The sequence below is a fragment of the Hevea brasiliensis genome, chromosome 2 (genome assembly GCF_030052815.1).
Source record: "Hevea brasiliensis isolate MT/VB/25A 57/8 chromosome 2, ASM3005281v1, whole genome shotgun sequence".
In the NCBI taxonomy this organism is placed as follows: Eukaryota; Viridiplantae; Streptophyta; class Magnoliopsida; order Malpighiales; family Euphorbiaceae; genus Hevea; species Hevea brasiliensis.
Genome location: NC_079494.1, coordinates 3,985,925 through 4,001,075, shown reverse-complemented (window position 1 = coordinate 4,001,075; position 15,151 = coordinate 3,985,925). Strand labels below are relative to the sequence as shown.

The following is a 15,151-nucleotide window of genomic DNA, read 5'->3' as shown; positions in this document are numbered from 1 at the left end:
CCTTCTCTCAACTTATCCTCAATTGGTACCATTCCTACCTTTTCTCTAATACTCTCATTATGGACTTTATCTAGTCTAGTATGGTTACTCATCCACATTAACATTCTCATCTCTGCAACTCTTATCTTAGACGCATATGACTCATTCAATGCCCAACACTCACTACCATATAACATAGCCGGTCGTATAGCTGTACGGTAAAATTTTACTTTCAACTTATTGGGAATCTTGCGATCATATAAAACTCCTGTGGCACGTCTCTATTTCAGCCATCCGGCTTTAATCCTATGACTAACATCTTCCTCACATTATATTAACGAAATATCATATTTTCATTTAATTATAAGAAAGTATAATAACAATAAATTGTTCATTTATTTTAGTAATATTTTTTGCACTTATGATTTGTTATAAATACTGCTTTAAAATAATAAAATTTTGATTAATATTATTACTCTTTTGTTATAATATTATACTTAATATTATTATTATTATGTAAAAAATATTAAAAAAAAATATGTATTTTTTTTATGAAAACTATTTCGAGTTGTTACTCTATTAAATGTGAAAATTTGATTTATAACCGGCAAATAATTAAATTTACTTTACTCTTAAATTTTGATATAATTTATAATACATTTAATTTATTTTTAATAATTAAAAAATAATTTCAAAAAATATACATTTACATTATTTTTATATACTAAACTTTTTTACCATAAAAATAGTTTAAAACTTTTTTTGTTAAGTTAATTAATTTTACTCTTTTAACTATTATTATTATTATTATTATTATTATTATTATTATTATTATTATTATTATTATTATTATAACTAAACTCTATGAATTAAATATTTTTTATTATTAATATCATTTAGTCTTAAATTAAATTATATACACATAATTAAAATGCAATATGGTGAATGGTTAAACTTTTATTTCAATTGAATTGGCTAAATAATTTTAATAATTTTGGTAGATAATAATTTTATTTATTAGATATAAGTATATTATTTTATATTATTATAAAACAAAATTAGATATACTTTTATATAAATATTTTGTTATATATATATATATAAACCACAGCATCGCGCGGCTCCTAAGCTTGTTATTATCTAATTAACATTTTTTAGTTTTTTATACAACTCAACTCAACTAAGCCTTTATCCCAAAAATTTGGAGTCGGCTATATAGATTCGCTTTTTCCACTCTGAACGATTTTGGGTTAAATCCTAAAAAATGTGTAATGCTTCTAAGTCATGTTGTACTACTCTCCTCCAAGTCAATTTAGGTCTACCCCTTTTTTTCTTTCTATCCTCTAACCTAATATGCTCTACTTGTCTAACTGGAGCCTTCGTATGTCTACGCTTCACATGACCAAACCACCTCAATCTCCCTTCTCTCAACTTATCTTCAATTGGCACCACTCCTACATTTTCTCTAATACTTTCATTACGGACTTTATCTAGTCTAATATGGCCACTCATTCACCTTAACATTCTCATCTCTGCAACTCTTATCTTAGATGCATACGACTCTTTCAATGCCCAACACTCACTACCATATAACATAGCCGGTCCTATGGCTGTACGGTAATTTTTTTTTTTTAGTTTTTTATATTTTAAATAATTATAATTCTTATAAAATTATTTAAATATAAAATAAATAATTATTTAAAAATAAAATTTAGATATAAGACAGTTTTTTGCCTGATCATAGGGGAGTGGAACCCATATTTTGCGTATACACCATATGCACCTAAAACTCAGTTCCCACTGATCCACATATACCAAATAGCATTTATAAAATGAATCCATTCAGATAGATGAATTTGATATTATGTTGGATCATTCACAACACAAATTCAACTCCACCTTCATCTAATTTCAAAATCCAAAGATAATTCAGAAACTCAATTCAGAACTACATGTTACATACGACTAAACCATTGAGAAGGTGATTATCCAATTAGTTGGTTGTTAAATCATATACTTAACTAAAAAATGATGAATCTGTATATTCTTGCTCTGCTATGAAGGCAGCAGAAAAAACTTGCCTTCACCTCCTACTTTCCTTTTGCAGTTATACTCGGAAAACAAGAACTTTATCATACACAGAGATTCTAAGGCCGCCACATGGTTTTCTGGGCACATAATATACCCTCCTTATCTTGAGCATAAGTCATGCGAATCTCCCAATGCAAGCTTTTCAGTATTCCCTCTAGTGGATCTAGTATCTCCACCTTCTCACGTATAATTGCCCACCCGCCAGGCCGCAATATTCTATCCATCTCCACCACAATTGATACTGGATGCTTACACCTGCACATTACATTCAAGGGGTTGAATTGAACAATATTAGAATGCACAAATGGAACATCTCATCATTCTGGCATAGCCTTTCTAGAGATACCAATGTTTCGACAACAAATAAAAGCTGTTCAGTGGATCATGACTAATGTGCATAGAAAGGAATCATTTATTGAATCATGATGCACTATGTATCTGATTGTCTAAATCACATATAAATTCCTATGTCAGAAACTTCCGTGTTCTGTTAAGATTTAGAAACACTACATGGATCATGTTGGCATACTTTGGGCGTGAGCTCATAATAGAAAATGTGTAAAGAATTAATTCCAATACATTAGTAATGAATAGAATCAAAGATAATTAGAGCAAAGGGAGAAGTGAAAAGTAACTTTAACCTGTTCTTAAGCCGTGAAAAAAGATGATCGGCGTGCAAAAGGTCATATGATCTTGGATATGTGCCAAAGGACTCACACCAATCATGGTAGACACCAAAAAACCCACGCTCATATATGATAGGAAGTGTGTCTGGTGCATGGACAGGGACCACATTCATTACCCAAACCTTCTGTTGTGAGAGAGCAGCCGCAAATCTGTATTTCATATGAATGTCATTATGTTCAAACAAATATTTTATATGCAAGTAAAAGGGGATGATAGAGATTATGCAAAGGTCATACCCTCCATTGATGGCTTTCATGTCCATTACATTCCGGATATTTGACCAGTCAATACCAATTCCTGTCAGATAAGACTTTTCAACTATGGCTTTCCAGTGGTTGGTGTCTGAAATCAACTTTTCCTTATCATTTATCCAGTCCGGATAAGTTTCCAGCCTCTTAGGCCATTCTTCGGGCCAATCTGTCCCATGCTGTTCAATTGAAGATGGAATAGTATGCAAGCAACTCTTCATAGGAGCATACCTGACGAGAGAAAGTTGCAATTATCTACCACAAGGCCGGCAAATTTTGATTTGGGATCCAGAAAACCAAAATGAGCTAGGAAGCCATGTATATTACATAACTTAAATAATGCGCCTGAATAAGAAATCAAAATGTTCATGTCTTAGTTCTCAGGAATTCTTTCCCACATTAACAGTCCAATGATATTGTGCTTTCATTCCTATTAGGGTGTAAAACTGCTTCCACCAATGAGAAATAGCTAATTTTATACGTTGGCTGAAATGGGCAGCTAAGAGAGAGGTTATCAAGTCTTAACTTCTGTTACTTCTCCATGAGTGTGATTATATTATAATGATATTCAAAGATAAAACTCATTAATAGAACTAACCAAAGATGGAGTTGCTAAGTTGACTATGTGTCAGACAAAAACAAAACTTCATTTTCCAAGCAGAAATCAAGGGGAGGGTGAGAATTGTTCTGGGCCATGTAAGACAAAGCATACCGCACTCTCCTCAAATAGACAAGGGCCAAGGAGAAAAAAGTATGATGCATCCCGCTACTCATACTAACATGTACAGGAATAATCCTAAGGTGCATCTATTATGTCCAAATCAAATTTGTGATCTTAAATTTGATCTTCGAAATGAAACAAGCTGTTATAGAAAGTCAATCACTATATTATTTCTCTGTATATTCTGTATTCTGTATTCCTATTTAGGATTTCTTATTTAGGATTTCTTCATAATTAGTAGAACACAATTATAGGAATCAATTGTATATATATACCCATGTACAGATTAATTGAAATCAATGAGAATCATCTCTTTCTACATGATATCAAAGCAGGTCATCAATTTAGGGTGACTATTTGTTCTCACTACCCAACTCAGGAGAGACCTTGGCCGCCGATCGGCCATTTCAATCCCGATCAACATCGCCGGCATCGTCTCAACCCCCTCATTCCACCACTGCGTGCTGTTGCCTGATCCAGTACACCATTAAAGGACTTCTGAGGTTTGGCTCTCAGATCCTATTTCGGTATTTGCTTGATTTGTGATTTTGGATTATTTTGCTGCTATAAGCACTTTGGATTAGCGTTTCGGTTAGTTTTCTTTATCTCAACAAATGGCAGACAATAAAAATGTTATTTCTGATGTGATTCCGGTAATGACTAAGATATTTTCACAAAAGCTCTAAATGGAGCTAGGATTGACTACATTTGTAACAAGTTGGGCATGATTAACATCTATGCTCCAACTTGAGGGGGAGTGTTATGGAAAGTCAATCACTATATTATTTCCCTGTATATTCTGTATTCTGTATTCCTATTTAGGATTTCTTATTTAGGATTTCTTCCTAATTAGTAGAACACAATTATAGGAATCAATTGTATATATATACCCATGTACAGATTAATTGAAATCAATGAGAATCATCTCTTTCTACACAAGCAAAGTTTCATGTACCAAAAATCAGCACAAGAATTGATAGCTATTTTGCTTAACAAGAAAATCTATTTTTAAAACAAAATTGCCTAGGCTTACCAGGCTGCATCAGGATTTTCATTTTCCTTGCAAAGAGGTGGATTTTTCTTTCTTCTCAACTCATATATGTCATTTGACTCCGGCTTCTGGTATATTTTAACACCCACTTCACTTACTTCATCAGTTGTATGAGCCAAAATATTCCAACAGATAGATGCTGTGAAAGTGATCATGGCTGGAAAGCAAAGAAGTGTCAGGGTAAAATATGAAGGGAAGGCTTTCTTCAATACATAATGTAGTTTTCAAGAAAGAGAGAGAGAGAGAGAGAGAGAGAGAGAGAGAGAGAGAGTTGTGAAGCAACTAATATGCAAATATAGATAATTAGTCACTTTTTCTTTAGTGCACTGCATCTGGACTAGGATGTTGGAACCCAACAAAATAAAATTTGTTTTAAGTAGTGAACTATGTGCACAACAAAGAAGAAAAAGAATATTAAAATAAATAAATAAAATAAAATAAAAACCTAAGCAGTGGTTTGACTTGATTGTTGGATCTAGCTTGCCTTAGATACAACACAATATTGGAAGTTCTAGATAATGAAGACAGACTGTTAGGTTCTTCTGTAGCAGCCTCCGCCTACAATGTATAGACAAATGGACCAGTTAAGCTAGTCCATCCATCAAAAGAGATGTCAATCTAATGAGTTAAAGAGGTGATACAAGCAATAGTTGTCAAGCTTTTCAGAAAGCTATTTGCTCAACAGAAAAAGAGAAGAATAAGGGCTTCAGAAGGATACAGGAACAAACCTTCTTCCTCTTCAACATTGTCATGTTTAGTTGACAAAATGAAGTATCCACCAGGCCTTAAAATCCGATTCATCTCCAGAAGAAGCTTATCTCCTGAAAGTGTAAATAAAAGAAGTTGCAATGTAAATCCAGCAAACAAATTGTGACTCCTAACAGAAATTAAAGAAAAGGAATAGCAAGAAAGGAATGAAAATGGGAAAAAAAGAAAACAAGATTTTTAAAGACAAACCATGGGAATGCCAAGGAATGTTGCACTCTCCACAGTGAATTGCATCAAAAACACCACTAGGAAAAGGAAGCCTCCTAGTTCCAAAGGGGCTAACTATTGCAGGAAAACCCCGCTCTAGTGCAACTTGGGCTAGATCAACTAGGTCATCCTTCAAGCCAAGTGACAATGTCAATACGTCTTTATCAAGGAGTGAAGCCCCAAAGCTTGAATCTGCACATCCCATGTCCAATACTACACGAATATTCTTTCCCCATTCAATGTCTGGTACCATCTATTAAACGACATTGATAACAGGGATTAGCTGTTTTCCACTTCAGATTTACAACGATATTTGATTTCATTGTTACGAAGTTATTAAAGTCTGTATTACATAGTGGAGAGAGTGGCAATTTTCAGTGAGATGGCCATTTAGGCAAGAGGAAATGTGTTCTGTTTGGCTGTTGCATCTCACAATGCATAATGCTTTAGATCAAACATAAAGGGGGAGAGGCATCAAATGGATGAAACTTCATTGCACAAATGAACTATGCTTGAAGATTTCACTACCAATACCCTCAATACAAGTAGATTAATTGTCTTCGTAATTATTTGTACTGCAATTTGTATACTTTGATAGATGATCTAATAGGTTTAAAGATTGAAAGATCGTCTATGATTGAAAATGGATCAAGTTCTATGAATTTAGTATGTTATATAAAATTTTAATTTAATAGATATAGAGATTTGTAGCATAGATTTTGTAGGTCTCTAAGTCATGTCTATTCCTAGGATAGGATAGAGGGATGGGTGTGATATTAAATGGTATTATCCTAAATATACACTGTTTGATAATAGTAAATGTACATATGGTTGCAACTTAAAGATAGATGGATGTTAGTCCTTGAGATGAAAAATATAGAAAAACTCACCGCTTCAATGGATTCAAGGTAGTGCTGAACTCCACCCTTGAATTCAGATTGGTTTTGGGGAAAGGTAATGTACTTCCCTGACTGCACCAACCAACTATTTTTCTTAATAAATGCATCAAGTTTTGGATGCGCTAAATTTTTATACAGTATCTGCAAACAAATAACGGAACATAGCCACATGAGAACATCAGCAGACCTCAGCCTTCCCTAAAATTCAAGAGAGAAACAGACCTTCAACTTGCTCTCAGGCCAGAGCACAGGAAAGCCATAACCCTCATGAGGGAGTGGAACAAGACACATTGGAGGTGTTCTCGGGCAACTTCTCTCAGTATGCCTATAGCTTTGCAGCCTTCCAGTACCACTCCCAATGTCGATACAAGGAATGTAATTGTGCTTGCTTCTTGTGCTACATAATCTCCAACTATAATGTGCTATTGGATCAAATAAAGGACCCCTTATCTTTCCCCTCTTTCCAGCACTTTTTGACCCACCACTTTCATCTTCCACCTTCTCTGTAGCTTCTTGATCTATTGTTTCAATCAAACCACCTTCTCCTTCCACTTCCCCATTTCCTTCACTTTGACCATCAGTTGCCTCTTCCCTACCATCCACTACTCCTCCCTCCTCCTCTTCCTTTACTGATTCTTCGCTCTCAGATTCCTCTTGCGAATTACTATCTTTTGCCACCCCATTCGGCAACTTTCTAGCACTATCTTTCTTATTAGATGATTCTTTCTTACCCTTTTCCCGAGACTCGTGCTCATTCATAGACGGATAAGCAGACCCATTAATCTTTTTCTCATCCTTTTTCGATTCCAAATTAGATTCAACTTTCACCTTTTGATCTTCTCTACTCGATTCATGTTTTTCTGGTTCCTTCTTTTTAGATTGGGTCTTAGAATTGCTTACCCTATTGTTAGCTGGTACTGGTTGAGCGATATCGTCGAAGCTTTCCCTCTGAATGGTTACTGACGAAGAAGAGGAAGAAGAAGAGAACATAGACCAAACAAAAATAAAGCAGAGACCCATAATCGCTACCGCTGTCACCTTCGCACATAACCCGTAAGGACGTTTCGCGTGGCGAGCAAGCCGAGCTATAGCCATTACTCTAACGCTCAATGTTCTATGCAGTAAATAAGCGGAACTGCACATATGGCAAGTAAATCTACTGACAACTGACAAACCCCACTAAAGGAAAAAGGACAAAACGATCTGTGAAAAATCTTTACGGAATTTGAGTAAAGCAAAGAAAGAGGAGAAGATCCAAATCTGGGTAAGTCATAAATAACAATTTGAATCAAAGGAAAGAATATAATTACCCTTGTGAAGTAAGCAAGGCAAAGCGAACTTCAAGTGCGCAGATGAGGAAAAACAGGTAATGATGAGCTCTCAAGCTGGGTTTGTCTAGTGCAGGCACCTACCCAGCTCATAACTTACCACAGACTCCATTAACCAAATAGATGAGCAAATTCATCTGAGACAATTTTGAAAATTAAAAAAATAATAAAGGGTCAACTCAAGTGAACTTTTGAGTTTATGGATTTTTTTTTTTTTTTTTTTTTTGAGGTGTAAAGGTTTGGGCAGAGCTGCTGTAACCTCGGAGTATTAGAGGACAACTGATCTGGCAACGCGGATTAGGTAACAGGAGAGAGTGCGCTGTCAGCGGATATGACTGTACACCAGATAATGTGCGGGTCTTTTATTGTTTTTGTTGTTTGGCGCTAAACATCGGTATTTGCTCTGACAATGGTAACATGTGATGCTCCGAGATTTCACCAGGTGGCCCGTCGATGGAGAGCTTAGTATTGGACTATTTGCGATTTGCGCTTCATTTGCAATTGCAATCTTGTACATTAGATCGTTAGGGCCCAATTCTAAAGTTCGGGGACGTAGTTCTCTTAGCCCTTTTGACTTCATGCCTTGTCAACAATGATGGGGAGTGTTACCCAAGCTGGAGAATTTTTTTGTATCCGTATGCCTGTTGCTACTCTCCTCAAGTAATTGTTTGTTTGAACAAATTTTTCAAAAACAAATGAAAGTAATAACCTTTTCCTTACATACTTATAGCCCTCAAACCACATTGTTCACATGAATTTTCCGTGACAAGATATATTTATACAATAGATCAACGACCAAGTAATTTAATCCCTACTACCTATGTCCTTGTGACTTGATCTATGTTGAATGTTCTATGATGACTAAATGTATCATTGATCTTTCAACAAGTCTCCTTCAGAAACTTGATTTGTAGTAGGTGGTGAGCCAGCCAACGAAGTGCCAGTTGAGACGGAAAGAGTCGGTGTTGGACCTGTGGATAATGTGGATGTTGGTGTTGCATTGCCTGTGACAGAGGTGCCATAGACAGAAGGCTGTGATATTGAGTTAGAAGCCTTCTCTTGAGATGCATGCATGTTGATCTTTATTCTGCATTTCAATGAAATGTGTCATTTTCCTACATATTCCTACAATGGAATTGCAACACAGCATATTAAGGAATTGAGAGCAGAGAGATTCTCTCATCAATTTGCTCAGAAGGGACATTTTAGTGATTCAGTTGCCCCTGCAGTCTAGCAAAAAGATGAATGAGCCTTTGCTCCTTCATGTTGATGATTAATTGCTCATTTTTCTTAAAAAAGCGTTTAAGTGCAACAAAGCTTGTTACAGAAATAGACAACCAGTTTGGAAAATAGAAATTTGCAAAAATTCAATTAAATTTATTTCTTTTTTGTCAATTCGCATGGTTGGAAACATAATAAGTGAAAGAATTCAATTTTTTTTTTAACTTGAAAAAAGAATTCATTTTAAAAGAAATAGAAATCAGGTGAAAAGTTGTATGATTGTGTGAAAATTCAATTCAATTTTTTTCTTGCATATGATTTATTCCAAATGAAGCCAAAATGAAAAACCCATTGATCTCCAAATTTCATGTATTAAGTGCAACAAAACAGAATAAGGAGAGATTTAATCATTACTTGTTGTGAATATTGACATACTCATCAGTTTCATCCAATATTTCCTCCTGCAAAGACAAAAGTTAGCAGAATGAGATAAGCATGAAAAAAAAAAAAATATATATATATATATACATATATTCAACGAAGGCACAACTACTAGAAGTATGCAACTACAGGCAACAGTGTCTATAAAATTTGGCTTGAGTATGGAGCATATGCCCCTTTCTAGCAGAATAAACTGAAGCTGTACCTAAATCCCTGACCAGGTCTGTATTCAAGGAGATGAAATTTTATCATCAAAACAGCCACTATCATATCATCATCATCCTAAGGAAGGTTTCTATGGAGACCAATATGCACAGCTGGACACTGATGGGTCCAAACCCTTGTTTTTTGCTCCCTATATGTGCCAGGATATAATAAGCTGTGCAATACAGATTTTATCTTTACCTGAAGAAGTTCTTCAATTACATCCTCCATGGTAATTACACCAACAACTTCCTCACCGGATAGGAATTGTGGAATGGGGGAATTCTCAATGTCCAGAATGCAATATGAACAACCTCTGTGACGCTTCTTAAAGGCAGGAGTAGGTGGTGGACTCTTTTGTCTCTGTAGACCTTCATCACTCTTCCCGATAGCAGTCTTAGAATCACGTGACTCCAAACCAGCCTTCATATTCTGGACAGCAGCAGTGGGCCCAACCGAATTATCATCTGGTGGTTACCACTAAAAAGATTATTTCAGCAAAAACAAATCATAATCCTACAGAAAAGAACCGAGATATGCTAGTTTCATATTGCAGTACTAATTTTGATAGTCATAAGTAAGCTATAGTTGAGGCATTAGCCGTATTACCAGTAAGAAAATGGAAGTTTTTTGAATTTGAAGTCCATAGTAAAGATGGACAGAATAATCAGAAATTTTAATTCCACCAGTATTAAAGTGAATTTTTTTTTTTACTCAGGTACTTAAGGACCCAATATTAATCAGTTAAGGACAACGAAATAGGGTCTGGACATCACTGACCAAGGCAAAATTTTCTGAGACTTTTGGCAACATATAGATATTATTTTAAATAATCAGCTTTCAAATCTAACCCAAAAATAGTTACTGCATACAAAGCATTTACAGCCTTCTTCTGTTACTGTTTCTTCATCCTCACCTTTCTTAAATGATGTCTCTGTGCCTCTCTGCTTCTTGCAGCTGTCCTTAAATTCAAGCTGTTGACCGTCTTTGCCTTTCCTTGATGTGTCTGTTTTTGCACTTAAATCTTTATATACAACAGCAAGGTGGCTGTGACCTTTCTGAAATTCGTTCAGAATGTCGTATAGAGGCATGTCTTCTGAAACCCTGTAAAGTGAATGCAAGACCAAGAAAAGAATCAGTAAGGACCTTACTGGTAGCAACGAATAAAGAAGTTCATTCAACCAATTGGCACCAGGCTACAACCAAACTTCATGTTTCAAGCAATAACCCAGTTAAATCATACGTCATTTTCTCATCAGTAAAGAGAAGCATAGAAAATGTAACTGACATACCGAGGAATTTTCCTAATGATCATTTTTCTTAGAGGAACTGCACCTTTTGGATCAACTGATAACAGATTTTTAACCTGCACAAGTTACATAGATAGCTAATTGTTCAAGTGAAAAGCATAAAGAAAACAAAGCGCCAATATAAAATGAACACCTAAAGTTAAACACGAACTATGTTCATGAAACATGCTTTTGCTACAGAACCACCCCCATCGGCTCTTCCAAACAAATAAAGGAAGAAGAAGAGGAAAAGAAAAATTTAAGTAAAAAGTGTTCTTCAGCATGCATTGCTTCAGTTTGATATAATGTTTGTAAAATGTTGCGTGCATCTTATTACAACAGATGAAATCAACTAAAACTTAGCTCCAAATTGGTTTCTGTTATTTTATGGCATTGATCCTCAACTTGGACCAGTTTTCTTTTCCTTTTTTTTTTTTCCAATTTTATTTTTAGTTAACACCATAGATTGGATACAAAAACTTCAGAGTATGATTGTTAGGAGTGATGCGTACATGATAAGGAAAAAGAACCCTACACAAGTTAATATCTAACTTGTAGTTCTAAGCAAAGCACTGCTAAATTATTAATTTTATACAGCAGTATATTACTTCAAGAAAGTTATTTCTCCTAGAGGAATCACTAGCTCAACTGCAAATTATATTGAGAGAACTTAAAGAAATACATATCAAAATTAATGTACTTTGTGGCAAAATGGAAAACCGAAAACCTTTTATGAGATTTAATTTCCCTGTCTGGTTTCCCTTTGCTTTTAACATTTATTTATGTCTCGACAATTATATGTATGTATGCCAAACACTGGGGATGCCTCTTTCTATGTCCAATATTAAGGTGATATGTACATGTTATATATCAACAATATCAGAACACTGACAAGAAGGGGGAAAAGTTCAAGAAAAAGAAAAGAAAATTTCAGATTCCATTAATCAATCGAAGACAAACAGAAGATATGATCACAATTGTTATGTAAGCACAGTAGCTGTAAAAATAAAAGTCAAAATATTATCAACCAGATAGAAAAAAAGGGGAATACAGAATAAGTCCCTACAGAAAGAAATGATATACCAGAATAAGTCCAATTATATTTTTTGGATCTCCTGCATAAACTGGGACTCTACTGTGACCCTTTGTCATTATTGCATTCAATGTGTCCCTACATTGCACAGATAGAGAAACAATGCAGGGTTAAAACATCAGAATGAGTGAAAGATGGCTACAAGAATTAACAAGAATCCACAAACGCACAAATTAAGAGTTGCATCCAGATCAAGCGAAAATGCTTTCGATATGGGAGTCATGGCATCTTTTGCTGTCTTTTCAGTCAATTCAAGTGCCCCAGTAATTATAGTAGTCTCATCATGTGTCAAATCCCCGCCTTTTCCTGCCTATATGATGAAAAAAATGTGTGCACTATTTCAGATGAAAATCTGAAGTGGTTGGACTGGAGTGTGAGGAAAGCATGTTAGAGCAAGGAACAAAAGCCCTAGGTTGGATATCCCCCTTAACATCACTCACTTCTTTACATTCCAAACTAGAAAATTTTGGAAATAGTTTAAGTTAAATTCAATACCTCATTGCCATGAAAATTAACAAAAGTTTTGAGCTCTGCTCTCCGTAAAAGGACAGCATGTCCTTTGCCCAACATCCAATCCAGAACCTGCATGAGACATGGATTTGTAATAATGAAAATAATCCATAAAACTCAAACCCAAGAGGACAATAAAAGAGCCAAATCAGCTAGCCAAGAACATGGCTCATACATAATAAATGCAAAAATAGGATCAAACATTGAGCATACCTTACTAATTGGATAAGAAATGGGGTAGAACAACATAACAAGAACACGAACAAATGGTGCCATTATTGCTCCGACTTTCAAGCCATAACGAGTACATACTGCTTGTGGCAATATCTATTATCGAATAAACAATTACAAAAATATAGAATCTTCTTCATGTATAAAAAGCATATAGCTTCTAACAACTCAACAAAGCTTAAACAATATAATGATCTACCTCTCCAAACATTAGTATGAGAGTTACTGATATCAGAATTGCAGCCCAAGGAGGCACAATCTTGTCCAAGAATATGGGAAGAGCCTAAAGGGGAGAGAAAGAGACAATGGAAGAAAAGAAGTTTACAAAATTAGAGAGACAAGTAGTAAGAACTGTTGCACAAAGCAAACAAAAAACCATCCATTTTTACCTCCATTGCTAAAGAGTTGCCAATCAACAGAGTACATAGCAGAAGATGCTGATTCTTTACCACTGGCAATATTTTAGCTGTCAAAAAAAAAACACATCACAGATCACTTGAGAGTTGAAATAGTTCAAACTTCAAAGTCCATCATAAGTCAGTGAACTGTAAATTTCTTTTCGTTAACAAAGGCAGCACAATAATCGGCCAGCTAGAGAGTCAACTCAGTAGTCGAGCCCGAGTAACCCCAAGCCCCAGTCCCCAACTACCCAAATGATGGAATAATAAAATAATAACACAAATACAATAAAGAACCTTGTGAGTGCCAGCTTGTTGTCCATCGAAGAACCACCTAAGCTTAGACTCGGAACTCAGTGAGTTGACTCGATTGCAAAATTTGGAAAAGGAACTATACAAACAAATACAAACATCTCCCAAATTTTTTGAACAAGGCCATTAAACGAAGGAAAGGAACAATTACAACGCATAGCCACTACACAAAGAGCCGTATTAAGCATCAATTCACAACAATCAGAAGCTGAAACGAGCTTAATTGCAAAACAAGAACAGTAAGATAGAATAGAAAAAGAGAAAGAGAGAATATGTATGTACCGGCATGTATTCGATCCTTAGGACGACCAGAATTCTTGAGGACTTCAAGGTCGACGAGGCCTAAAGACATGAGACCCAGCGTTAGGCCAGCCATGAGGCCAGCAAATACCACTAGCCCCATTATTATGAGCACATACAAGGAGAACTCAGTCCCACAGCAGCCAACGTCACTCGCCATCCGTGTCTGTGTGTTTATCAGAGAAGGAGAAAATTACCTTTTTCACTCCTTTTGTTCTTTTGGAAGTTCAATTAATTCCCTCAGTCTGATCACTCGCAGGATAAAATGAAATTTGCCAGCCCCTTTTTTCCCTCTGGTGGTCCTGTTGGCCACCTTTTTTTATTTTGAATATTTAAAATTATAATATTTTTATTAATAAAATCATTTTTATTAAAATTATTATTAATTAATTAATTATAATTGAACTAGTTAATTTAAGTTAAAAAAATTAAATTATTAAAAAAGAATTAATACAATAAAAGCGAAAGTTAAACGTGAAAGACCCATTTATAAAATGAGGAATAATGCATTTACGCAATTCTGTGATCTTATTAATTTATATTTAATTATTTTTTTCATATATTATGAAAATGCAACATATTATCCAAAGATATTTTTGTAATAATCTCGTTCTTAGTTTTATCGAAACTCTTTTATATTCCATCAACTCAAACTCCTATGTCTTATTAATAAAATAAATTTCAAAAAATAATTTATTTATTAAATTATAAATTAACCCTTTATTTTTTGTTTAGGGTATGGATTCTCACCTATATGCAGTATCAAATATACAATGTGTCAAGGAGTAGGGTTGGAGTCATTGGACCCACTTTAACAAAAATTCTTAAATTCTTACCGGTCCGATGCTTGATGCGAATACGGAATCTCCCGCTTGATCACGTGAATTGTAGCCGTAGATGACAGATCCGTTTCTGTAAGATAATCTGTATCGCTCGATTTAAATAATTGAGAATATTGAGACAAATTCCTACCTAACATCAATCTCAATGTATGGCTATAATTTTAATAAGCTTTTATTTTTTTTATTGAATTATGAGTATAATTTAAATAAGATTATTAATTTTAAAATTTATTTAAAACATATAAATTTAATAATAAAATTATTTATAAAAATATAATTATTTAATTTATTTTATTTAATAATTAAAAATATATCACTATTTAATAGGTAT

At 34.6% G+C, this 15,151-nt stretch overlaps 2 protein-coding genes across 4 annotated transcripts; both read right to left on the bottom strand.

Annotated features, from left to right (window-relative positions):
• Positions 1-1,803: 1,803 nt before the first annotated feature.
• On the bottom strand, positions 1,804-8,531 carry LOC110638086 (probable methyltransferase PMT28). 2 transcript variants are annotated; one of them, XM_058132702.1, is made up of 9 exons: positions 7,962-8,531; positions 6,874-7,786; positions 6,643-6,792; positions 5,735-6,005; positions 5,506-5,598; positions 4,760-4,934; positions 2,994-3,236; positions 2,712-2,906; positions 1,804-2,325 (listed from the first exon to the last, which is right to left on the bottom strand). In XM_058132702.1, the coding sequence occupies exons 2-9, from the start codon at positions 7,744-7,746 to the stop codon at positions 2,127-2,129; spliced, it is 2,199 nt and encodes a 732-aa protein (XP_057988685.1). In that variant the 5' UTR covers positions 7,747-7,786; positions 7,962-8,531; the 3' UTR covers positions 1,804-2,126. The 2 variants fall into 2 exon arrangements, with proteins under 2 accessions (XP_057988685.1, XP_057988682.1); XM_058132699.1 differs by having other exon boundaries at positions 6,874-8,531.
• Positions 8,532-8,675: 144 nt separating this feature from the next.
• Positions 8,676-14,241, bottom strand: LOC110638087 (DUF21 domain-containing protein At1g47330). Of its 2 annotated transcripts, XM_021788520.2 has the most exons (12): positions 13,961-14,241; positions 13,358-13,434; positions 13,168-13,251; positions 12,951-13,064; positions 12,723-12,809; positions 12,398-12,537; positions 12,218-12,305; positions 11,138-11,211; positions 10,762-10,949; positions 10,047-10,312; positions 9,615-9,661; positions 8,676-9,066 (listed from the first exon to the last, which is right to left on the bottom strand). In XM_021788520.2, exons 1-12 carry the CDS (start codon positions 14,136-14,138, stop codon positions 8,850-8,852), a joined length of 1,560 nt encoding a protein of 519 aa, XP_021644212.2. In that variant the 5' UTR covers positions 14,139-14,241; the 3' UTR covers positions 8,676-8,849. The 2 variants fall into 2 exon arrangements, with proteins under 2 accessions (XP_021644212.2, XP_057988690.1); XM_058132707.1 differs by lacking the exons at positions 12,951-13,064; positions 13,168-13,251.
• Between the last annotated feature and the right edge of the window lie 910 nt (positions 14,242-15,151).

Coding starts and splice junctions, on each gene's coding strand:
- LOC110638086 (XM_058132699.1), bottom strand. CDS start 7,794: ATGTGCAGTTCCGCTTATTTACTGCATAGAACATTGAGCGTTAGAGTA. Junction 6,006..6,642: donor ACCTTGAATCCATTGAAGCG/GTGAGTTTTTCT, acceptor GTCGTTTAATAG/ATGGTACCAGACATTGAATG. Junction 4,935..5,505: donor CAATGTTGAAGAGGAAGAAG/GTTTGTTCCTGT, acceptor TTTGCTTTCCAG/CCATGATCACTTTCACAGCA.
- LOC110638087 (XM_021788520.2), bottom strand. CDS start 14,138: ATGGCGAGTGACGTTGGCTGCTGTGGGACTGAGTTCTCCTTGTATGTG. Junction 13,435..13,960: donor TAAGGATCGAATACATGCCG/GTACATACATAT, acceptor TTTTTTTGACAG/CTAAAATATTGCCAGTGGTA. Junction 12,306..12,397: donor CTGGATGCAACTCTTAATTT/GTGCGTTTGTGG, acceptor TGTGCAATGTAG/GGACACATTGAATGCAATAA.